Below are 27,658 nucleotides of genomic sequence, written 5' to 3' on the forward strand. Positions count from 1 at the left end.
CTATTCTTTAGAGTGTGCTTCATTTCCGGATATATGATCCATTGACGATATATATATATATATATATATATATATATATATATATATATATATATATATATATATATATATATATATATATATTATATATATATATATATATACATACAGGCGCAGGAGTGGCTGTGTGGTAAGTAGCTTGCTTACCAACCACATGATTCTGGGTTCAGTCCCACTGCGTGGCACCTTGGGTAGGTGTCTTCTACTATAGCCTCGGGCCGACCAAAGCCTTGCGAGTGGATTTGGTAGACGGAAACTGAAAGAAGCCGGTCGTATATATGTATGTGTGTGTATATGTTTGTGTATCTGTGCTTGTCCCCCTCCCCCAACATCGCTTGACAACCGATGCTGGTGTGTTTACGTCCCCGTAACTTAGCAGTTCGGCAAAAGTGACCGATAGAATAAGTACTGGGCTTACATAGAATAAGTCCTGTGGTCGATTTGCTCGACTAATGGCGGTGCTCCAGCATGGCCGCAGTCAAATGACTGAAACAAGTAAAAGAGTAAAGAGTATAAATTGACAGTAGTTCAAAAGCAAACGTTTTAACCACACAGCCATGTCTGTGCCTATACGTAGACATGTGAATATATCATCATTAACGGACGTTAAATGATGATGATGACGTCTACACACACACATACCTCTCTCTATAATGTGTGCGTTTCATTCCTATATATAAGCGCAGGCGTGGCTGTGTGGCAAGAAATTTGCTTCCCAGCCACATAGTTCCGGGTTCAGTCCCACTTCGGCAAGCGTCTTCTACTATGGCCTCCGGTTGACCAAAGCCTTGAGTGGATTGGTAAATGGAAACTACAAAAAGACCGGCGTATATATGTGTGTGTGTGCGTCTGTGTGTTTATCCCCCACGACCACTTGACAACCGGTGTGGGTTTATGTTCTTGTAACTTAGCGGTTCAGTAAAATAGACCAACAGATTAAGTACCAGGCTTTAAAAAAATAAGCAGAGGTCGATTCCTTCAATTAAAACATTTTCAAGGCGGTGCACCAGCATGACCGCAGTTTAATGACTGAAATAAGTAAAAGATAAAAGTTATATATATATATACACACACACACACACACACACACATATATACATATTCACACACACACACAGATATATATAGATATAGGTATAATTTTTGTTTAGAAAATTTCGTCAGTGACTTCGAAGTTTTGGTGTTAACGCGCGCACGCACATACATACATTTATATATTTGCAAGTTGCTATTCACTCGCGTAGAGTTCACACTTAAATATAAAATAAAAATAAAATAACGTAGTAACATGTAGAATAGCTACTCACAGATGTTATAATATCATGGAGGAACCTAAAAGGAGGCTTTGCTAAGAGTTTATCTGTCAAGGGTGGCCTTACGATGATTTTACCAAGCGTATCCTGTGTTCTTTTGAAAATTTTGGTATCCATCCTTCTTAAAATATATTTTATTTTCTATTCATTTGGTACATAAATAAGTTTGTTAATTAGAGCCGACTTTCTTTTAGTTGAATTTTGCTGGGTTCCTTTTTTTTGTTTTTCTTAAAGATGTTCAACTAAGTAATAACTTTATAAGATACCCATATACTCATTAAACTAATACGAAAACTTTGACAACAATGCCATGTTTACGTCGTCGTCAGGCTAGGAATACTAGACCAGCATGCATCTGGGCAGCTGCGCAACGCCGACATCCGCTCAATTATTACTGCGTCCTAGCTTGGTTCGTTGCTATGGACAGCAATGTTTACATTGTAAGATAGTCAATACTCTGTACCAGGTGCAAGGAAAGGTTATATATATATAACCTTATGTACACAAATTAGATGACCAAAGATAACAGTCTGAATTCAGACTTTTAATTAATCGCTATGGTACGATTTGCCTAACAGACGTTTACACGTTCAACCCTGACTTTTAATTTACGAAGATTTTTTTTTTTTAAATACTATTCTCGCTGACATTATGAAATAATCAAACATTTATAATTGAGGTTCAAGTATTAAGTGTAGTCATAAAAAGTTTTGCTTACCAACGAGTATATGTGCAAGATGTGTTGTAACTTTGCCTTTCGACGTTTTAACTATCAGCTCAAAGTAACTTTATTTTTGATTTATTTAGTTTATAATAAAAGCAAATTGGTCGTTTAAGAACGTTTTCGAATTTCTATGAATTATACGGGCTTCTTTTTTTTCCTTCCTTTATTTATTTTTTTTTTTTGTAATGTTTGTCGCTACTATAAACTCTGTAAACTGTCCGAAAAAGAAATATTTATTTATTTATTCTTATTTTTTTATTTGTTTCTGTCATTTGACTACGGCCATGCTGGAGTACCGCCTTGAAGGGTTTCTGTCAAACAAATCCACTCCAGAACTTATTCTATCGGGGTCTTTTGCTGAACAGCCAAGTTACGGTGACGTTTAACACACCAATACCAGTTGTCAAGCGACGATGGGAGGACGTACGTACGTACATACATGCATACATACATACATACATACATACGTGCGTGCGTGCGTGCGTACGTACGTACGTACATACATACATACATACATACATACATACATACATACATACATACATATGACGGGCGTCTTTCAGTTTCCGTCTACCAAATAATCTCACAAAGCTTTGGTCGGCTCGAGAGCTATAGTAGAAGACACTTACCCAAGGTGCCACGCAGTGGGATTGAACCTGGAACCATGTGTTTGGGAAGCAAGTTTCTTCTTACCACACATTATAGTTATAAGTGTCTTGGGAGAATCGTTTTTAATAATTTAATCTGAATACGAGGATGATTGAAAATGAAGATTTTATCGCCTCCATCATCGTCATTGTTTTAACATCAGTGTTTTTTTTTTTTATGGTGGTATGGTGTGTCCAGGTCTACAGTTAAGGCACAATGATATTCCTCTCTCAATACAGAATCATCTTGCCTGTGAGACCCAACATCTTCAGGCCTGGTTACACTAGTTTTCTAGTTTCTCCCAATATCATCCTTGTTTACACTAGTTTTCTCCCAGTATCATCCTTGTTCAAACTTAAAATACGATGATTTGTCTTCGTTGTTTTTAAGCTCATAAACGATAGTAATACTGTCCGTAAGCTTCGACTGAAATTAATCAAGTTAAAATATTTACCCATAATTTTGACTACGCAGGCTTCCTGGAGTTATTGCTTACATTATAAAACTGTGCTCAAATATGCAAACTTTTCTATTTCTATTTTTGAGCCATTGTTTCTTGGTCTATTATTTAAGTAATAAGACATAATTCCAAGTATAGAGAGAACATGAAATTGATGTAGCTTGAATCTTATGAATCCATATAATAAAATCATATATATTATTTTATTATAATGGATTCATAAGAATCAAGTCACATCAAGACGTAGCTCACAGTGAAGTAAATAACATCAAATGTTTGTAGGATGTCGTGGATATGCGAGTATCAAAATCCAATTTAAACCACAGTTCCAATTCAGGAGCGTAGGTATACAAAATAAACGCTACACACACACACACACACACACACACACACACACACACACACATATATATATATATATATATATATATATATATATATATATATACATAAAATTTATCTATGAGGGTAGAAATTGATATTAATCAATTAGAACCAGTGGTTCTATGACTTTTGCTGGTCATTCCTCTTATTTTTGTATATATATACACATATATATATATATAGACAGAGAGAGAGAGAGCACAAGTACTTGCTCAAGGTGAGACTGAACCAAGGACCATGTGGTTGGGAAAGAAACTGCTTACCACACAGCCACGTGCCAAGAAGTGGTTGTGTGGTAAGAAACTTCTTCCTAGCCACATTGTTCCGAGTTCAGTCCCACTTCGTGGCACCTTGGGCAAGTATCTTCTGCTATAGCCTTGGGCCGACCAAAGCCTGATAAGTGGATTTGGTAGACGAAAACTGAAAGAAGCCCGTCTTATAAATATATGTATATATCTATGTGTGTGTCTATGTTTCCCTCCATCACCACTTGACAACCGGTATGGATATGTTTACGTCCCTGTAACTTAACGGTTGGGCAAAAGAAGCCAACGGAATAAGTACAAGGCTTTAAAATAAGTACTGGGATCGATTCATTCCACTAAAAGTTCAAGGCGGTGCCTCAACATGGCTGCAGTCTAATGACTGAAACAGGTAATATATATATATATATATATATATATATATATATATATATATATATATATATATATATACATACAAGGGTTGGACAAAATAATGGAAACACCTAGCATCATAGCATCATAATTTTGAAATAATTACAAAACTGTCAAAAGCTCGTTTATTTTAAAGTTTTTATTTATTTATTATTATTGGTGCTTAATTTGTTTTGCTAAAATTGCTTCTTTTTTTTTTTAGATATCACCAGGAAGAGGTAATTAAAATTCGTTAAAATGACGGATTTATCGGACTTTCAAAGAAGTCAAATTGTTGATGCTCGTATGGCAGGCGCTAACGTAACGAAAACAACCGAAATGTTTGGTGTATCAAGAAGTACTGTCTCGAAAGTAATGACAGCCTTTGAGAAAAAGGGAAAAATCTCCTCGTCGAAACAAAACTCCAGAAGAAAACCAAAACTTTCAAACAGGGACTGTCGGACTATACATGAATTGTTAGAAAGGATCACAAAAAAAAAAAAAAAATCACAAAATTACTGCAGAACTTAATGACCACCTCGAGAACCCAGTTTCAACAAAATCTGTTCACCGGGAGCTGCACAAAGCCGGATTTCACGAGTGGGCTGCAATCAGAAAACCACTACTTTCAAAAACAAACGTTGCAATGCGTTTAGAGTGGAGTAATAAAAAATAAAAAAAAATAAAGAACTGGTCCCTAGAATAGTGGAAGAATATTATTTTCTCGGACGAGTCATCTTTACCTTATTTCCGACCACCGGCAGAGTATAAGTGTGGAGACAGCCAAAAGAAGCATCTGACGCATGTTGCCTTTTTCCAACTGTTACATGTGGAGGAGGATTTCCTTCATTGGCATTTCAACATCACTGTTCGTGAATTACGTCACCATGGATCAACAGCAAATATACAACCAGCGAGAACTCCTGTACCAAGTGATCCAGGTAGCAGCATTACAGCCACAACTTCACGTACATGTACCGCAACCGGATTAACATCATGGCCGCAACTTCTTGATACAGTATTTCAACTACCGTGTATAATTGATTACGAACTGGTATTTCTCAATCTTGTGTCTATGTACATTCGTCTAACTTCTCATTATAGACTCTGCCATTGTCTTCTTCATTGCTATTCTTATATGTACTTAACAAACACGCATACATACATCCATGTCTATACACACATACACTTTGTTCTCATGATGGCCTGTCTATTATTCTGTACACACGACGCACACACAAATACACATGTTAACATCAATAAATCTTCTCTTAAACATTCTACTCGGTTGTATCTCTCTTTTTCCCTCTGGCACATATATGTATTATTCTTTTTATATTTCTTGTAAGGGTTGTGTGATGTACTAAAGACTCATTCTTGTCACCTTGCATCGCACGGTCCCTCACAGATGCTATGACACTAAGTCTATAGAGAGAAAGAACAAACGGATAGATTCAACTTCTGATGCACAACATGAATGGAAAATGTCTGATATTACATCGTGCTTCGAGGCCTGCATTTCTCGTCAGGTAATGTAAAAATAGAAAATAGATAAAATCTCTTTGCGCCCAGCAGCACAAGGCTGTCAGTTATATAGAGTTAGAAATAGATCTGCCTGGATCGGATGACTGGACTGAAAAAGAGATATATTTTATATCTGACTAGATGAAACTATCTTTTAAGAAAAAGTTACCTTCAAAGCATTCATAATGAAATTAACTCTCTCTTTGATACGGGATAACAAAGCACATGCAGGCCTACATACACGCACCTACTCATGTATTATAGCCTTTTGGTTATAACCAAAATGTGTGTGTGTTTAAATGCACACACACACACACGCACACTCATAAGTGGAGGCGCGTAGCTTAGTGGTTCTGGCGTTGGACGCATGATTGCAAGATCGTGATATCGATTCCTGGACCGGGCAACGCGTCTTGTTCTTGAGAAAAACACTTCATTTCACGTTGCTCCAGTTCACTTAGCTGGCAATAGTGAGTAATCCAGCGACGGACCGGCATCCCGTCCAGGTGGGGAATATATACACCATTGAAACCGGGAAACCTGTCCTCGTGTGCCTGGTGTGGTTCGAGAAGGAAACATTTATATATATATATATATATATATATATATATATATATATATATATATAAGAATTACGATATAAACTCAAATTAGGCAATCATACTCATACATTTATAAATTCGACTTAAAATGCGTATGCATATATTAGTACGTATCGACACATATGAATATTTTTTTTTTAATATTCAGAAAATGTGGGAGACGTATGGAAGGAAGTGAGAGAAAAAGAGGACCGAAAAAAGTTTTTTGTACTGAAATTAAGAGCGGTTAAGAGTTTCGATTAAAAGATCCATCGAGTTCGGTATATTTTTTAAACATATAAATGGTATATAAGATACAGTTCGAGGAGGTTCACTTACTTTCAACGGCCGTTTCTAGAGTTCATGTCCTGGTAGAAAAATTAATAAATCTTGCAAACCATGTGAACAATGTCAGGAAAGGAATCCCCATAAAATCCCCATAAAATCACATTCTTGATACTTTTGATTCTTATAGAATGATGGATGTTGGCACACCGTCGCTTACGACGTCGAGGGTTCCAGTTTATCCGATCAACGGAACAGCCTGCTCGTGAAATTAACATGCAAGTGGCTGAGCACTCCACAGACACGTGTACCCTTAACGTAGTTCTCGGGGATATTCAGCGTGACACAGTGTGACAAGGCTGACCCTTTGAATTACAGGGCTCCGGCAGGGGATGGTGGCGAACCCTGCTGTACTCTTTCACCACAACTTTCTCTCACTCTTTCTTCCTGTTTCTGTTGTGCCTGTAATTCAAAGGGTCAGCCTTGTCACACTGTGTCACGCTGAATATCCCCGAGAACTACGTTAAGGGTACACGTGTCTGTGGAGTGCTCAGCCACTTGAACGTTAATTTCACGAACAGGCTGTTCCATTGATCAGATCAACTGGAACCCTCAACGTCGTAAGCGACGGAGTGCCAACAAACGTTGATGGTGGCAGCGCTAAAGTTTTAAATCTGACATTCAAGAGAAAAGTCAATCCCGAAAGTGGACGTGTAGATTTGTTTAATTTTTAAATAGCTGGTGCACATAGTCAGTCTAGGTTTTGAATAAATCTATATATGGAATCACATACATATGTCTTGTAAACAAATATAATATTGCAGTGAAATTTATCCTTCAGGGGATTGGCTATTTTGGTTTTCAAAAATAAATCTTCATATGTTGCTCACATTGATGTTCAAGCTGTTAACCACGGGACTAATATCACTATAAGAATAAATAGACGCGTGCATGCATGTATATGTATATATTTACATACACACATATGTATGTATGTATGTATGTATGTATGTATGTATGTGTGTGTGGCTGTTGTCAACTTTTTCCATCTTGTAAGGGTAATTATACCCAACTTTTCTACTGTTTTAATGGCAATACTGCGTTTGAAATATCACCTTCTGGTCTGTATCGTACGATACACATTCTAAAAACCAAATGTAAGTTTATTGATTTACACACGTGGTTGTTGCTATATATATATATGGGTATGTATGTATATATATATATATATATATATATATATATATATATATATATATACAGAGAGACAGAGAGACAGAGAGAGAGAAAGAATGAAAGAATGAAAGAATGAAAGGAAGAAAGAAAGGAAGAAAGATAGATAAATAGACAGATGCGTACATATATGCACACGTACACGCATATATACATACATAAATATATAGACATATGTATACATACAGACGTATTTAAATATGTACCTATGCGTATGGTGAGATAATTCAAACGGTATCTGAAAGAGAAATTAAAACCTCTAGTAATGTACTCTCTAGTAATATACTCTCTAGTGATATACTCTCTAGTGATATACTCTCTAGTAATGTTCTTTCGAAATATATATGACATAAGCATGTTATTAAAATCACTCTAAAAGATGAAATCCGGGAAATAGAAAAAATATACTATGGAAAAATTTCAGCACGGTCTTCTGTAGATTATCTACCCAAACACCCGAACAAAAGACTACTAGTTCTAGACACAGAATTAAGGCACAAATCCTTTAGTTGCATTACATATTTTTCAGCACACAAATCGAACTTTTTAGATCAAAATTTAGGGCAAAAATTGGTAGGTCGACTTATACACCCAGACTCCCTAGGAAGGCCAAAATTATCAAGTAAAATTCAGCAGGATTTGGAAAAATAGTAATTATCTTTAAATGTTTGCACTACTTGTTTACACTATATACTATGTCGACTTGTATGCCGGAAAATACAGTATATGCAACCTATGGCCAATGAGCACCTGGTCCTCAAGAGCTCTAGTAAATTAACAAATGCAAAATTAAACATTTTGAGAGCAGATCTAGTAAGGATCATGAGAAATGCATCTTATATGTCAATCTGGTGAATAGAGAAAGAATGATTTCACCTTTCACATACTATTCTCAGAATATAACCAATGAGAAAGGCGATGAGCTAGCAGAATCGTTAGCACGCCGGGCGAAATGCTTAGCGGTATTTCGTCTGCTGTTACGTTCTGAGTTCAAATTCCGTCGAGGTCGACTTTGCCTTTCCTCCTTTCGGTATCGATAAATTAAATACCAGTTGCGTATTGGGGTTGATTTAATCGACTGGCCCCCTCCCCCAAAATTTCAGGCCTTGTGCCTATGGTAGAAAAGAATATAACCAACGAGAACGGATAAGTGTGTGGAGAGAAGTTGGAAATGTTGCTGAAAGAGTGTGCCTCATATACCGGGGTAAATTTTGGAACAGACTGGACAGAAAAAGAAAAATGCTAGACAAGAAAATCTTCTGATATGGCAAAAACAAATCCCAAGTATTACAAAAGCAAATATAATGTTTATCAGTAGCACGTCCAGATGAGAACTAACTCGTAAATTTAGAAAGGCACTAATGACACTAATTTTAAATTTAAAAAGTAGAAAAACACAGACAAATCCACTAACCTACTCATTATAATGCAAGTCATACCTATTTAAGGGAATACCACGGTACTACAACAACTGCAGAGCGTGCACAACCAACCGAAAATTAAACTACAAAACCAGAGAAGTTATGTAACTCGAGAGAGTTAATATAAGGACATCATCATAACCTACGTAGGAGAAACAGCCCTCAATTTACGTGAAATAACTGCTGAATACTTGCGGGAATACAATGTAAAGAAACAAATGTCTGCATTCTATCAACATGCCATACAAAAACACAATGGTTCGATAAAAAATTATTTCCATTTACCCAAATGACCCACATCAAGATAAATTACAGAAGCTATACAAATACAGGAAGCAGACCTACATATTTAGAAAGAACGAGTGGTGTAACAATACACCTTAACTACAACACCCACCACCAGATTAAAGCAATAGTAATATCGTGATAAAATATGTCTAAAAAATAATGAAGACCAAACAATACACACGCACCCGCCTTCATACACATGTGTGTTCTTGTATTGGCAACGACAAAAGAAAGCAAATTAAACGAATAACGTCATCAGTATAAATGTTTAGTTAAAAACCGAGCATTTGAAAAGGCAACGGATAGATGTGGTGAAAAATAAGGGAAATATAACCAAAATAACAACCAGCAAATGCGTTTATAGGCCTTATTAGTTACGACTCTAGTGGAGGCGCAATGGCCCAGTGGTTAGCGCAGCGGACTCGCGGTCATAGGATCGCAGTTTCGATTCCCAGACCAGGCGCTGTGAGTGTTTATTGAGCGAAAACACCTAAAGCTCCACGAGGCTCCGGCAGGGGATGGTGGCGAATCCTGCTGTACTCTTCCACTACAACTCACTCTTACTTCCTGTTTCTGTTGTGCCTGTGACACTGTGTTACGCTGAATATCTCCGAGAACTACTTTAAGGGTACACGTGTCTGTAGAGTGCTCAGCCACTTGCACGTTAATTTCACGAGCAGGCTGTTCCGTTGATCAGATCAACTGGAACCCTCGACGTCGTAAGCGACGGAGTGCCAACAACAGTTACGACTCTTCCGAAATATAATGGAAATTTTTTATATGATGTCTTGATTTATACTCTCAGTATACCTCATTGGATTTTCTTGTGAATGATTTTTGTTATATAATTTTCCCCGGCGTCAGATGACGTAAAATTTTGAATTTCTGTTATCTAAATTTTTAATGGTGTTGTATAAAGTCACCTTTGGTTTTACTACGGAATCTTACATACCATTATATAATATATGTTGCGAGTTCACTCATGGAAAATAATACAAGAAACGAACTTTAGAAATGCAGCGAGACTTTATGAAATAGTACAGGGGACAAAATAAAGACATCACAAATTCTGGTAGTTATATAGTACATGGGACAAAATAAAGACATCACGAATTCTGGTCGTTTGGATAATTCAGCTCGGGCCGTCGTTGGTTACATGTACTCCGTTATATTAATTTTGTTCTGGTGAAAAACGGAAGGAAAATAACATGACTCGCCTTCATGAAAATCGCTCACCCCTCTGCCCATAGATGATTTGTTACATCAATTCATAGAAAGAAGGTAGACTCCAGAGGATCTTCAGATTAGTTGTTTGAGAAGGCATTATGCGCATCGTGATTGGATCTTCGATCCAAATCCTGCGCAATATTCAGCCAATGTACAAAACTTACACGATAGGTAAGATGGCCAATCATTTCAGATTAACGTGCTGAGCCTATAAAAGGCTGATCATGTTCAATATATCGTAATAGAAATTGGTCTCGTTACCCATTCAAACAGTGTGATTTTGCATACTTTATCATTGAAGGTGGTAGTTCGTTACTGCATACTCTATCATTGAAGGTGTTAGTTCAGTACTGCATACTATTACATCTTGAATAACTTAAACCATTGACATGATATTCTCAGTTCTTAAAATGACTCCTGGTTCAACTTAGGGAAAATTTCACTTAGAAATACACACATACACAGGCGCAGATATGGTTGTATGGTCAACGAGGCGGCACGAGCCTACCAATGCTTTGTGAGTGAATTTGGGAGACGGAAAAATGCGTTCATTCACATACATACCACTTCACAATTGCTATTGGTTTGTTCATGTATCTGTAACTTCACGATTCAGCAGTGGGGTGGGGAGGTGGTGTTGTGTTGTAATGGGGTGTGGGGGACGCGAGAGTGGGGAAGCAAGGGTGGGGTCTAAGGGATGGGGTGGGTGGGATGGGATGTATAGGGGTGGTGGAGTTGGAATGTGTAAGGATGGGGTAACGAAGGAGTGGGTATATATATATATATATATATATATATATATATATATATATATATATATACTTGTGTGTATATCTTCACGCTCTCTGTTTCCGTCTGTCACATCCTAGAGGTTCTGTAGGATTCAGAGTGTGTCAGTTTCTGGTCGCGACTACACGGGCTCCGGAAATAATGAGCAGAGCATGCGTGGTATATATTACCAAACTCGCATATGAGTGATGATTTTGGTATAGTTTACAATTTTATCGGCCTTGTGATCCTAGAAAACAATACCCTATCGAATGTTAGCAGAATAACCATCACTTAAGCGACTTTCGCAGAAATACTGATGAATGTCACACCAATAATGCATTCATTACATACGGACTTGTAGTCTAATGTCGTTCCAAGAATTTAGTCCTTCAGTATAACGTTGGATAATAGTAAATATAGAAACGAAAAATTAAAAGAAGGCCAATTACTCGGTGAAAATATACTTAAGTAGAAATTTTGTTAACACGCAATTTTGTTACTTTTGTTCTCTGTTTCTTGCATTTTCTGTTGCGAAGTATTTAAATATTATTTGAATAGAGATAGAATTGTTGACTGTGAAATTTTGAAGCCTTGTAGTGCAAATGAATTATATCTTGAACAAATGACAGATATTTACAGTTAATATGTCATGGATAATTAAAGAATTTTGCTTTCCTTTTACAGATTGTATGCATCGCAATAAATCAGTTGGTTATCCAGTTTGTCGTTATATGATTAAAACAGGGTTAATTATTATTAAATCCTCTTAAAGAGAAATAAGTGCGCCATATTTGAATATATTTGGTGCTTAATAATATCTATATATACATCTATATATACATACATACATACATACACACACACATACATACATATATGTATATATATGTGTGTGCGCGCGCGTGCGTGCATGTGTGTATGTGTGTAATTCTAATCTGATTATCACTGGTCACTAACACTAGTGTCGTAAATTAATGATAAATACCTGCACTGTACAATGTAGTTTGAGTGCTTTCTCTTCATGCATTCAGCATTTAAATTAATAAATCCCCAAAAGATTGTTATGGCCAATCGTCTAGAGCTTACTTGAAATTTGAGATTACAACTTATAATTAAGGTATTTGGGTTAGAATGTTAATAATGATTGCAAGCTACCTAAGTTATTGATACTAAACGTTGCAGACAAAATAGTATAAAGGTATTTGAAATCAATTTTGCATAAAAGATCATGTTGGCATTAGACTCATTGGACAATTTAAGGTAAATTTTGGCAAAGATTTGGTTTCTATTAATAACAAGCCGAGCAACTATACGACTCATCCTTATTAGGTTATTTTTAATGCTGTACTTGAAAGTGAAAGTACAAATATTCTTTTCTACTATAGGCACAAGGCCCCAAATTTTGAGGAGGGTGCCAGTCAATTAAATCCACCCCAGTATGCAACTGGTACTTCATTTATCGACCCCGAAAGGAGGAAAGGCAAAGTCGACCTCGACGGAATTTGAACTCAGAATGTAAAGACAGACGAGATACCGCTAAGCATTTTGCCCGGCGTGCTAACATTTCTTTTTTCTTTATTGCCCGCAAGGGGCTAAACATAGAGGGGACAAACAAGGACAGACAAATGGATTAAGTCGATTACATCGACCCCAGTGCGTAACTGGGACTTAATTCATCGACCCCGAAAGGATGAATGGCAAAGTCGACCTCGGCGGAATTTGAATTCAGAACGTAACAGCAGACGAAATACCGCTAAGCATTTCGTCCGGCGTGCTAACGCTTCTGCCAGCTCGCCGCCTTTGTGAAAGTACAAATATTCTTTTCTACTCTAGGCACAAGGCCTAAAATTTTTGGGGAGGGGGCCAGTCAATTAGATCAACCACAGCACGCAACTGGTATTTAATTTATCGACCCCGAAATGATGAAAGGTAAAGTCTACCTCGGTGGAATTTGAACACAGAATGTAACGGCAGACGAAATACCGCTAAGCATTTCGCCTGGCGTGCTAACGTTTCTGCCAGCTCGTTTCCATTGAAAGTACAAAAATTATAAGAAGACCTAGCGAGCAAAATACTGATTATATAGTTTAAATGTGTGAGTGTATGCGCGCGCGTGTGTGTGTGTGAAATAAAGATGGTTTGAATGTATGTGTATAGACGGTTCTCATTATGGGAAGGGGTATAGGAAAAACTAACCGATTAATTACACGTCCAGAATAGCCTGATCCGAAGTGGAACTATGAATCATTATTTGCAGAGAAATGAGGAGCAAAACATTTCCTGCTGGTTACACAGGCATCATAAAATTTGTCAACCCAAACTGGTAAACTATCAATTAGATGCAGGCAGAGAATATTTTCAATATCATCTCGACTAAAAATAGAGAGAAATCAACGGTTGAAATGGATGGTTGTAATATATTCGGTTCTTAGAGTAGACAATTTAGCATTCTTAAACGGTACCTTATTAAACAGTATGTAATACGGCCCAATAAATGTAATAGCAAGAATACCACAGACCAAATTTCAGAATATATTTATTTCTATGCTTCTATGACCAACTACAGATTATCTGCACCATTTGCGAACATGGCGTATTATTATATTCAGCACAAACTCCGTATATCTGAAAGGCAACAATGTTGCTGTATGCATTATTGAACAATACTAGACCGAAGCTCCAAACTGTCAACGGTTTCTTTATAGAAATAACATATAATTTAATGAATGTAAGGTACAGAGAGGACCTGCAACTTATATACATACATATATACATACATGCATACATACATACATACATACATACATACATACATACATACATACATATACATGTAGATATATATATATATATATATATATATATATATATATATATATATATATATATATATATGTATATATATATATGTGTATGTATATATATGTATACATATATACATATGCGTGTATATGTATACATATACACAGACATATATATATATGCATGTATTTATATATATATATATATATATATATATATATACATCTATATATATATATATGTGCGTATATGTATACATATATATATACATATATATGTATATATACATATGTGTATATATATGTACATATATATTTACGTACATATATGTATATATAGATACATATATACATATATGTACATATATGTGCATATATGCATGTACATATATATACGTACCCAGATATACAGGTAGACGTAGGTATGCACATACCTGTACGTATATATGCATATACTCATTTATTATTGTTTTACATGATCAAACGTCTGCGTCATTCCAGTTGTAAGTAGTTTTCAACTTTATATTTTCTGACGCGACTCTATCTCTTTCTCTATCATTTTTCCCCCTCTCGTTCTTCCTCTATTACTACTACGTATCTCTCTTTACCCCTCTCGTTCTTCCTTCTGTTACTACTATATCTCTCTCTTTCCTCTCTCGTTCTTCCTTCTGTTACTACTATATCTCTCTCTTTCCTCTCTCGTTCTTCTTTCTGTTACTACTATTTCCTCTCTTCCTCTCTTTCTTTCGTTGCTCACCTATTCTTCTACTTCCTCCCTTTGTTTCTCCCTCTACCACTCTCTCTCTCTCATCCTTACCCCTGCTTGGTCACATGCTTCCGGTCACTAATCCTTTTCTTCCTTGGCTATCGCCGAGCAAACACGCGAACTTACTTCGTCCCGTCTTTTTCAGTTCGTGCCTCACTGCGTTCATATACACATACTTTTTCATGTCTGGCCTCACAGCCTTTTCCGTTTGTTTTTCTGTCTTGTTTTTTGTCCGCCACTACATTCCTCCATGGCACAGGTTTAATTTGTGTATACAAATTAAATTTGCGGTCCATGGGAAGAGCCGTTTTAACGATGTGTCCTGCCCAACTCTTCGAAACGCCGGTGTTAAAACGGGGGTAGCTGGTAAAGGAAAATGTTCTCTATGTGGCTTGTGTGTTTTCTGTACTCTGGTTATTATTATTTTCTTGTCTACGTTTTGTTTGCAATGTCCTGTACCCAGATATGCACCTATATATACAGGTAGACGTAGGTATGCACATACCTGTACGTATATATGCATATACTCATTTATTATTGTTTTATATATATATATATATATATATATATATATATATATATATATATATATATATATATATATATATATATATATATATATATATATATATATATATATATATATATATATATATATATGTATATATATAGATAGATAGATAGATAGATAGATAGATAGATAGATAGATAGATAGATAGATAGATAGATAGATAGATAGATAGATAGATAGATAGATATGTATACATAAATGTACATATATATGTATATATATGTGATATATGTGATATATTTCGACTTTGCAAAAGCTTTTGACAAAGTTGATCATGGCTTGATATGTCACAAGCTGCGAAACCTTGGCATAACTGGTAAATTAGGAGAATGACTGCATGACTTCCTGAATGGTAGAAGTCAGACAGTTGCAGCCAATGGAGAACTATCTAGGGAAACACAAATATTGAGCGGTGTTCCGCAAGGAACTGTCCTGGGGCCACTACTGTTCATAGTGGCCCTTATGGAGATGCCCACGGTCACTCGGAGAGCCACTGTCACCAGCTACGCTGATGACACAAAACTATCTCAGGCAATAAAGAATCCTGATGATATTGTAAGCCTACAGAATGACCTAAATGCAATATATGAGTGGGCAGAGCAAAACAATATGCAGTTCAATGCGGAAAAAATTCAAGTACTGCGCTACAAGGCCACAAGTGCCTCCCAACTGGCATACACAGGACCTGGAGGTACTGCAATCCCAGAACCACAAGCCGTGAGAGACCTGGGCATCAACATGTGTAGTGATGCATCATTTCACATGCACATTGTCAAGTTGACAGCAAAGTGCAGACAGCTGGCAGGGTGGATACTGAGGACATTCCGTACAAGGGATCAAAAAGTCATGTTGACTCTATGGAAGACATTTGTCCTGAGCCGCCTAGACTATTGCTCTCAGTTGTGGTCACCACACAGTGTCAAACGGACAGCAGAACTCGAGGCAATTCAGAGGCACTATACAAAAAAGATCGCCACAGTCCAGCAGATGAACTACAGGGAGCGACTGCAGGCACTAGGTCTCTACTCCCTGGAACGCAGGCGGGAGAGATATGTAATGATATACATATGGAAAATACTGGAAGGACTGGTGCCGAACTTTGGCATCAAGTACTACAGGAATGCCCGCACGGGTCGCCACTGCATAGTGCCAAAGGTGCCGTCCACTGCATCTCACATAAGAACAAGATACTGCAGCAGCCTCGGTTTCAGAGGACCTCAGCTCTTCAATGCCCTGCCAAAACATTTGAGAGACCTGCAAGACACGGATGTGGAGGTCTTCAAGACAGAACTCGACGCTTTCCTCTCCACGATACCAGACGAACCAATGGCTCGAAATGAGACACAGTTTAGGGCAGCGATGTCAAATTCTCTTATACACCAGATGTGCCACCAAAACTCTTGATTGGACAATATCAGGTGCAGGAGAAGAGCCATACAAGGAACGTGAAGAGAGCAAAGCATAAAGACAGAAAATCACGGTAGTGCTCCAGCATGACCACAGCCACTTGGCTGACACCCATAAATAAATAAATAAATTATTAAATAAATAAAAATATATGTTTATTTAGGTATGTATATATATAAAAGTATATATATATATATGGTGGTTGTCTACTCCTTAAACAGAGTTTGACCACCTCCTGCACCTACACCTTAGCCCTTTCATGGCGTCTGATGTGGCTTTTTAAACCAGACAGTGTTTTGAAAAAACACCCACACAGATTGCACCTCTGATTTGCACTACCAATACCTGCAAGCAAGTTCTGCTCATTGTGGATCCTAACATGTCTTTTAAGATCCCCATTGGATTTGCAAACCCTCTGGCACACACCACATTCAAACGTGTGCACAGACATATAATCAGAATAGCTGGATGAGGTTTGTTTTCCATGGGTTCGCAGGTGAGATTTGAGGCCAGCCAAGGACAGACATGGTCTGTCACAGACTGTGCACACAAAAAGGTCCTTGTCATTCACCTTCTCAGTCTTTACATTTTTCCTTAAATGTCTCTTGAGCCCTGCTTGCATCATCCTGGCCTCTTCAAATGCTTTCACTCCACTCCACACCCTTGTTCGCCATCCAACTCGATCTGAAGCGAGGACTTCTATATCTTTTGGAGCCATTCCAATTGACTTCATAGCAGTCCTTATGCCATCCTTAAACCTTTTTTTAGGTTTATGCCGATAACGTTTCCCCTCTGCAAGCTCACCATAAAACAGCTGTTTCGGCATGCGTTCATCTGCCATTCGAACAATATGGCCACACCATCTCAATTGGTTCCTCAAAATCATGGCTTTAATTGAGGGGATGCCTGCAGATGCAAGGATATCTGTGTTTGGAGTAAAAGAATTCCATTTAATTCTTAAAATATGACGAAGGCATTTTTGGTGGAATTTTTCTAACACTTTAAAATGCCTTTCATAACAGGTCCAAGTTTCACAGGAATACAATAGGGATGTTAAGACAAATGATTTGTAAAGAGCCAGCTTTGTATTGTTATTTATATGTCGCTGGCGCCAGACGCGTGACTCCAAGCCACCAAATGCTTTTGCTGCCCTTTGAATTCGCAGGTGTATTTCCGTATCAAGATTTCCATCATCTTGAACAGAGCTTCCCATGTAGACAAATGAATTGACAACCTCAAGTAACTTTCCCTTAACAAAAATTTTAGGGAGGTTACAAACAGCACCATACGCAGGTTGATACATTACAACTGTTTTTTTCAGATTGATGGTCAGGCCAAAATCATCACAAGCTGCATCAAATGCAGATACAAGGGATTGCAGACCCGATTCAGAATGACTAACCAGATCGCAATCGTCAGCATACAAAAGTTCCCTAATAAGTGAAGTAAAAACCTTCGTTTTAAACTTCAGTCGGGTCAAATTAAAAACATTCCCCGTTGTTCGATATTTTATGTAGATACCCTCCTCAGAGTTTTGAAAGGAATGTGACACCACAACGGCAAAGTATATTGCAAAGAGGGTGGGTGCATCAAGGTCTCCCTGCTTTACTCCATTTTCCACAGCAAAAGATTCAGAAAGCCTACCACCAAAATTAACCCTAGCTCTCATATCCTGATGCAAAGCCTTGACCATGTTTATAAACTTTTCTGGGCAACCAATTTTCCCCAGAATTAGCCACAGAGCACTTCGATTAACAGTATCGAATGCTTTGCTCAAATCAACAAAGCAATGGTACAGAGCAAGATTCTGTTCAATGCACTTCTCCTGTAATTGTCTGACAGTAAAGATACAATCAGCTGTGCCCCTGGAGGAACGAAAACCACACTGAGACTCAGACACCATACTTGGAACTATAAAGGTATTTAAACGTTCTAACAAAATGCGGGCGAGCACCTTTCCAACCACAGACAAAAGGGAAATCCCACGAAAATTACCACACAGATCCTTTGGCCCCGATTTATATAAGGAGACAAGAATGGCATCAATCCAGTCTTGAGGCACTTTCTCACTTCTCCAACAGTGACAAATTAAAATATTTAAGAGTTCCATCATTTTGTCACCCCCATATTTCAAGACTTCTGCACAGATTCCATCAGATCCTGGAGACTTGTTGTTATTCAGCTTATTCATAGCTAATTAAATGTCATTTAGAGTTGGTTCAGATGCCATCTCTTCTATAACTGGAAGTTGTTCAATTTTTTCTATCGTCCTCATATTAACGGATGATGGTCTATTCAAAAGTGCAGAGAAATGTTCTACCCAACGCTTATGAATAGAAGCGGTGTCAGTCAGAAGAAAACATCCATCTTCTGTTCTCACTGGAGCTACTGAAGAAGATTTTGGACCATATACCTCCCTAACATAAGAATACAAACAACTGGCATCATTTCTATCAGCTGCTTCTTGTGCCCCTTTTGCCCTATCATTCCACCATTCCTGTTTAATTTTCCTTAGAGCAGTTTGCACCCTCCTTTTCAGCTTTCTGTAAGTTTCATTTGAGTTGGGATTCAATGACTGAGAGAGCAGTGTATTGCCTAAGTTTTGTTTTTCTAAAAGTAGATCATGAATTTCTGCTGATCTATCTGAGAACCAATCTCTGGATTTATGAGATTTAAATCCCACTGACGAACTTGCAGCCTGAAATACTTTTGTTTTGAAATCTTCCCATAAATTGTTTGGGTCAAGATTAATACTTTCTATAGCGTCGTGGAATCTTTGCAAGTTGCTTGATAATTTAAAGTTTGCAACGTTTAACTTTTTGGGTATCTTAGGACCAGACTGTCGGTTTTTAGGTTTTATCGAAAAATCTATTTTGCCACGCAGTAGATGATGGTCAGTCCAGCTCTCTGCCCCTCTCATGACCCGAACGCTAGAAACGTCTTTCATATCACATTTCCTAATCAAAATATAATCTATGAGATGCCAGTGCTTAGATCTTGGGTGCATCCAAGTGGTTTTATATTTATTTTTCTGCTTAAACAGAGTGTTGGTGACAACCAGATCATTCTCAGTACAAAACGTCAAAAGAGCTACTCCATTTCTATTGCAATTTCCAATCCCATGTCGACCTAAAACAGACCATGAAACATAGTCCCTTCCAACTCTTGCATTGAAATCTCCCAAAATGACCAGCTTGTCAGAAATTGGTACTTTCCTCAATAATCTTGCTAGATTGTCATAAAACTGTCCCACAGTTTCCTCAGAATGGGACATTGTTGGTGCATAAATACTGACAACGGTAAGAAACCTACCTTTTGTCAGTTTGATACGGCATGACATGATCCGGTCAGATATACCACTTGGAAGCTCTGCAATGGAGGACACTAATGTATTCTTGAGAGCAAACCCAACACCAGATTCTCTACGCTGACCCTTAGGTAGGCCTTTCCAGAAGATAGTATATCCATAAGCAGATTCCATTACTTGACCCTCACCAGAGAGACGAGTTTCAGAGAGAGCAACTATATCAAGGGAATATTTCTTTAGCTCACATGCAATAAGTGCAGTACGCCTTTCTGGCCTCTTCGTGAAATTATCATCAAGAAGTGTGCGCACATTCCAACAGCCAAAATTCAAACGATGTTTATTTTTACTTTTTCTTGAGGACTGTTTGACCACAGTGGCAGAATGACGACCGGGTCCAGCCTGTGATACACTGGGACACCTGCCGGGCCAGACCTGTTCCCCTGATATTCCCAAGCCTTTTTTGCCATTTACTGAATTTGTTTCAGACATTTTAAAATAAGTTACAGGTGCATTTTTAGGTTTCTGCCAACCAACCAATTGAATGATTTTACTAAGATTTGGAGTACAGGAAGTACCTGTGCAGATGAATAATTTTTAGTGGGTGAAGCTTGCACTGCACTACCCCCACTTATTAGCCCAAGAAGACTTTCACCGGTGTGACAAGAGAATTGACAAAACCAGGAATTTCCAAGGCCTCAGGTTTTATTTCGGAGATTTCCTTCTCCTAGGTAGATTACCAACCAAGGTTAAAGAGCTTCTACCTGCCCATGAGGTAAGCCGTCCCATTCCAGACACCTAACCGACACTCAGACACTCTGTAAAGTGATCAAATATCACTCCGGTGACCGATGTGGAGCAGCTCATCAAAAAAAAAAAAAAAAAAAAATAAATAAATAAATAAAATAAATTAAATAAATAAATAAATAATAAATATATATATATATATAAATAAAATATAAAAGATAAAAAATAGTATATATATAAAATTAAAATTATTCATATATACATATTTACAGACATTCACACACATATACACACCCATACATATATATATATATGTACATATTTACAGACATTTTGTTGGATGGTCGTTGACTGCTCAGGAGTTCATCCGCCCTTTGACAGGTCTTATTTTTCGTCCTGCAGGGTGTCCAACAACACCCTCCTCACCAAGCAAGCCTGGTGGGGTTGCCAGTTTAGTCGCCGACGACCCGACCATGCAACAGGTTGTACTGGATTACATGTTACCAGTAGCACTGAAGAGCGACCTGACACATATAAATATGTATATATATACACATATAAATATGTATATATATATATGAATATATATATATATATATATATATATATATATATATATATATATATATATATATATATATATATATACATACACACACATATATATGTACATATATAAATATATATATGTATACATATGTATATATACATACATATATATATATATATATATACGTATATATATATATATATATATATATATAATGAGGGTAGAAATTGATAATAATCAATTAAAACCAGTAGTTTAGCATATTTAAAAATCTGAAGATTAAAAATTATATTGCATACAAATTAAGAGGAACGGCCACCAAAATGGATTCCTAATATGCTAATGATAGACGTCAATTCGCCTTACGACGAATAGTATGTTCTCAAGAAAATTTCAGCAAAGGACATTTGTCTTGCTCATTATTACATTCTGGTGTTTGTATGTATGTGTATGTATGTATGTATGTATGTATGTATGTATGTATGTGTGTGTGTGTGTGTGTTTGTGTGTTTGTGTGTGTGTGTGTGTGTGTGTGTGTGTGTGTGTGTGTTTGTGTGTGTGTGTGTGTGTGTGTGTGTGTGTATAAATTCTTCCTCTGAAGAAGGAGCTGGTTTCTAACAAAGATACAAAGCTCCATCTTCGGAACGTAGATAATGAAAACTATATCATATTTTAAACCTGCGAAAATTCTTGCATAGTTTTACCGTTCCGCTTACAGATTGTATTTGTAATGTGCGAATCAGTTGGTTGATTTCTTTTTCTGAAAATCCAAGCTTATCCAGATTGACAGTTAGGCATTTACTTACAAAATCAAGTGCTCCAATTATTATTGGAATGAATGTAAATTTTTAATCTAGATATAGAAACTGAAGGTTTCGAAGCAGTTTTCCATAGTTATCTTCTTTCTCTTTGATTTTCAAGAAGATATTCATAGCAGCAGGACAGCTGACCTCTATGACGGTACATACTTTTCCTTGTCTGACCAAACATCAATATCCGACCTGTTATGCTTGCACTTGACAGATGTTTGAAAGGGGATGTTCCACCAGTATTCTTTGTGCTAATATTTGGTGACGTATTCAATAACAGGGGGATTTTCTATATTTATTCCCGGACAGTCTTTTTTTTCGACTGGCATTGTATATTGTCTTTGCAACAACGTCATGTTGCATAGGGAACTAGTACCTTGATGACATTTTCAAGTCGCTGCTAATCATATGTGTGATGTCTTCCACAGAAATATGACATAAACTACATTTACCGTTGCATCTTCGATTTCCAAGGGCTTCACTGTTTCTTTTGTTGATTAGGTATTGTATGTATGTATGTATGTATGTATGTATGTATGTATGTATGCATGCATGTATGTATGTATGTAAGACGATGGCATTTATTTGTGTATGTGTGCTAGTGTCAGTGTCTGTCTGTGAGAACGTATATACGACTGTTTGCATGCGTTTATATGTGCATCTACGTCTTTGCGCATTTGAGTTTGAGTATGAAGGTATTTGTAATCCGTATTATATCGCCGAAAAGAAAGATTTCAAACTCAAACTTCGCTTGTTGTGCTTAAAAAAGTAGTTAGTAAGAAATGTGTTTGGTTGACATATGTACTCGGTTTCATTGAATCACTAAGGGCTAGAAGCGTTGTTTCGGTCATATATATTTCATATATAATCCAAACGACAGGAAATCATGATAGAATTTTATTTCTAAATGTACATATATGTACGCATGGCTTCGTGGTTAGGGCGTTTCACTCACGACACCCTTTATCTCACGTTGACCTTCGATCACTTCGATACTTGACGTGTGGACACTAAGGCGGAGGGTCTTTTCAAGATTTTCGATTTCGTGTTGGGGGTAGTGCGGAAAATTTGTGCATGAACATCAAAATAACTGGTGTAAAGTCTTAGAACTCTGTGACAATACCTTCTGTCTCCAGAAATGCATCGAAAAATGGAAAAAGTGGGGTAATAAAACGCCTCTACATATTTATTAGTTATAAAATACAGTTTTCATTGCATCTTCTTTGGGTTGCTTTTAAATGACTGTGATGAAGTTACTCTAAAATACGACTGAAACATATTTTTTTCTACAACTTCATCTGCTTCCACAAACGCCTCAAAATATGCAAAAATATCATAAATATTGTAATTTATTGAATTCAGAAAATTTTCCATTTTGATGTAAATTACAGTACACCCCCATCTCTCCTTGTGGAGGCAGAAAATGAAGTCACAGAAAAAAGCAAGTTTAAATCGTAAAAAAAAGCAAGTTTAAATCGTAAAAAAAAGCAAGTTTAAATCGTATTTTAGAGTAATTTCATCACATTCATTTAAAAGCTACCCGAAGAAGATGCAATGAAAATTGTATTTTATAGCTAATAAATAAGCAGAGGCGTTTTTTCCACTTTTTCCATTTTCGATGCATTTGTGGAAACAAGTTATTGTCGCAGAGTTCTAAGATTTTACACCAGTTATTTTGATGTCCATTCACAACTTTTTCACGAAATCGAAAATCGCGAAAAACGCACTACCCTAGTGGACTCTGTGCACCTGTTCAGGCAACATCGGTTTGATGGAGGGAGTGAGCTAATGTACAGCGCATACATTTGATCACAAATCATTTGTGTTGGTCGTTCGGCAAAACCTGAACACTCATACGTCATCTTCGACTGGAGCGTCCATCATATGTGCATAATATATACATGATATACATAAATACAAAAAAAATTGGTAGCACGCACATACTGGCACATATCACATATGTTCTACAGAATGACACTTGAAATTTTGAAAACGTTATGTGATATGATCTCAGAATGAGAAGGGTAGTCTTTAAGCCAAATATCGATTCTATCTTCCCTCTCATTTATCATTTCACACAAGACTATCAATTCCGTCCGGTAAAATAATATCAGAGTTATAAATCTCTTGAACGCATAATTCTGCTCTCAAATAAATATATGTGGTTTATGAGCCAAATGAAGTTTCCTTTTAATATTCACATTCTAGCCTAAACTAATAACTAGTTTCTCGTTTGAAAATTAGATTTATACCTTAAATCTGCCAACAACACTAAAGAATCATTTTAAATCAGTTTGAAATAAGCACACGCACAAGCAACAACAGTTCCACATTATAGCAGCTTTTATTGTTCAACATTATGTTGATTCTTGGCAGCAATAACTGTTGCAAAGAATAAATATAAACAAGCGTTGCGTTTTCAAAGTTAAATATGAAACCATGATTTGATGAGACAAAAAGTCGTTGAAGTTGCTAAAATTATTAACAACATAATCACCTTCAAATGTTATCCTACTGTCTGAAAATTAAATTAATAAATGGGACAAAATTATCATGTATAGTAAAATTGTTAATATGGCAAGCTTCTTACAATACCAAAAAAAAAAGTACGCTTAAAAATCTTTATATTTCAGACACAAACCCCTCTTCGGAAGTAAAAAATCAACAAACATTAGTCTAATGCTGGTAGAGAAACATTTCTTGATTGTTTATTTCTGACGATGAGCCATTGTACCTGAAACATAGAGGTTATTAAATTTATTGCGTTTTGCATTTTACGCTCTCCACCTTCAATGCTTTGTTATTTTACTTCTTTCTTACATTGCTTCGAGGTACTACGCATTTTTATCATGAATAGTATAATATGTCAGAAAAGAAAAAAAAAAGGATCACCCCGTCTTGAATGCATGTTGAGTTATTATTTCAAAATACAGAAACACGGTATTCAACTAATCATGTAATCAACATAAGACTACTGTGTCCGAAAGAAGTACGAAGACCTCTAGAAAGGCAAGACTTTACCAAAATACTCGCTCAAATACAATTAAACCACATCATTTACAAAACGTCTTCAAGTCTTCAGTTTAATATAACCTTCTATATTTGACCATTTTAAAGAAAGTGAGTTTCTAAACAATCAACACACACACACACACACACACAAACGCGCGCGCGCACACGCACACACACACACATACACTCGCACACACGCACGCACGCATACACACACGCACACACACGGAGTTTTAAAAAGAAAATAATAAAAGACTGCTCGTAGATAATGGACAAAAATTGGTTACATATAATTTTTTATTTTATTTTCTAAATACCAACAAAAATACACTTCTTCTGATCTGGTTGATAGTACACTGCAATAATGATTATACAGCACGTGATTTGAGAATACATGTAAGACAGAATTAAGACCTGGAAAATATCAGATCTTAAAGTGCAACATTAGTCAATGTACCGTTTAAATAAATGAGATTGTGAAGACGTTACATCGACGTCATTTTGATAATTTATTGCTGCAGAAATGCGTTATGGAAAATTGCAAATTTTCATGTTTATGTGTCAATGAAATAATTAGTGCTGTAGAGTCAAATGTATTTGATGAGTTAATAGACCATCAATAAGGAGAAAAAGTAGTTAAATGTAAGTGCATTTAAATTGTTTAAATTATTCTATCGAGTCGAGAGTAAGGTAGAAGCTTCCCGATAGTAAGAGGGAAAGGAAATAGAGAGCAGGATACCTGTAGGTGCAAAAAATGTTATTTACAGCTACGAGAAAGAAAACCAATGTATCTTCTCGTCTGTTACAGCTAACAAAAAGAAAACTAACATATCGACTAGGTTCTAATTGGCTAAAGTTTCTGATTGAGGAAAATTTGTGATTGTATAAATTAACACACGTAATAGAGATTTATCCAAAATGTTTAAGTGTTTTTGTTATACTAATCTAAAATTGTTAAACTAGCCTAAAATTTGTGAGTGGTTAAAAAACATGCGTGATAACGGTGAATCTGAAATATCGTCGTCTGCTTGAAATCACCATAACCATCAGTCTAACTATTATTCCTAAACATCACCTTCTGCTAACACACTTGGCTATCACAGTCATTTAGCTAACTGTTGTGGAAGGATTCCGACTATCCACAAAATGACTAAAGGTTGACTGACTTATTGATGTATATTAAAGAACTGTGAGCGATTGGCAGTTTGGGTTGGTAAGCAGTTCACTGTGAGCCGTTGGTGAAGAGCGTTGAGTCTCGTGTAATAGTAATAGCAGTGCGTTGTATAATTATTTTCTTTTCCCCCTGTTTCGTTAAATTATATATCCAACATATAAGGATATAAAAGTGGCGACGAGTTGTTCGAAGCTTGCATTTGTTGTTTTAATTTTTTTTTTTTTGGTACGAAACCAAAGAAAACTTGGTTAACGTTGAGAATTTATTGGTCTCCATGGTGCAGTTGCAAAAACAGCAGTAGCAGCAGTAGCAGCAGCAGCAGTAGCAACAACAACAGCAACTACAGCAGTAGCAACAGCAGTTACAGCAGCAATTGCAACAACAGCAGCAACTACAACAACAACAAAACCAACAGTTGATGGAATTAATGTTGAAGAAGACTGAAAATACTTCAGGTTCGTACTCGTCAGACAGCGTAGCAAATTCAGTTGAAGAATTCAGCTATAAACCAGAAGAAGGGATTACTTTCTCTGCATATATTCGAAGATATGAAGAAATCTTCGAAGAAGAGTGTAAAAGTTGGTCCGATGAAAAAAAGTACGACTACTTTTAAGAAAAATATCCGCTGCAGAACACAAAAAATATGGTAATTATATTCTGCTGAAGAAGCCAGGTAAGATTTGTTACGATGAAACAATATTTCATCGAAAATTTTCAGTGAACGAAGTTCCCTGTACAATACTCGCTGGTAATGTTTAAATTTGATCAAAACAGATGATGAAGATTTCGTCACTGATGCCTCAGTGGTTAACAGAGAGTGTGAGAAATTCAAATTGAATGAGCTGACCCCGGACATGGTCAAGTGTTTAATTTTTGTTCAGGACTTACTGCTTGCAAAGATGCAGATATACGTTCCCGGATATTAATAAAATTAGAACAGGACCAAAATTTAACTCTGCAGG

General features: G+C 36.6%; 1 protein-coding gene across 3 annotated transcripts in view; it reads right to left on the minus strand.

Moving 5' to 3' along the window:
* Window positions 1–27,658, minus strand: part of LOC106877218 (intraflagellar transport protein 54) — a 293,932-nt gene that overhangs the window by 216,311 nt on the left and 49,963 nt on the right. Inside the window, exon 1 of one of the 3 annotated variants that reach the window (XM_052968703.2) lies at window positions 1,347–1,704. The exons of the other annotated variants lie outside the window; for them this stretch is intronic. Within the exon in view, the coding sequence (XP_052824663.1) occupies window positions 1,347–1,469 (123 nt within the window). The 5' untranslated portion in view covers window positions 1,470–1,704. Of the gene's footprint in view, window positions 1–1,346; window positions 1,705–27,658 lie in introns of those variants that run through there. 3 annotated transcript variants of the gene reach the window in all.

Source organism: Octopus bimaculoides, chromosome 6 (assembly GCF_046866305.1).
Source record: "Octopus bimaculoides isolate indiv1 chromosome 6, ASM4686630v1, whole genome shotgun sequence".
In the NCBI taxonomy this organism is placed as follows: Eukaryota; Metazoa; Mollusca; class Cephalopoda; order Octopoda; family Octopodidae; genus Octopus; species Octopus bimaculoides.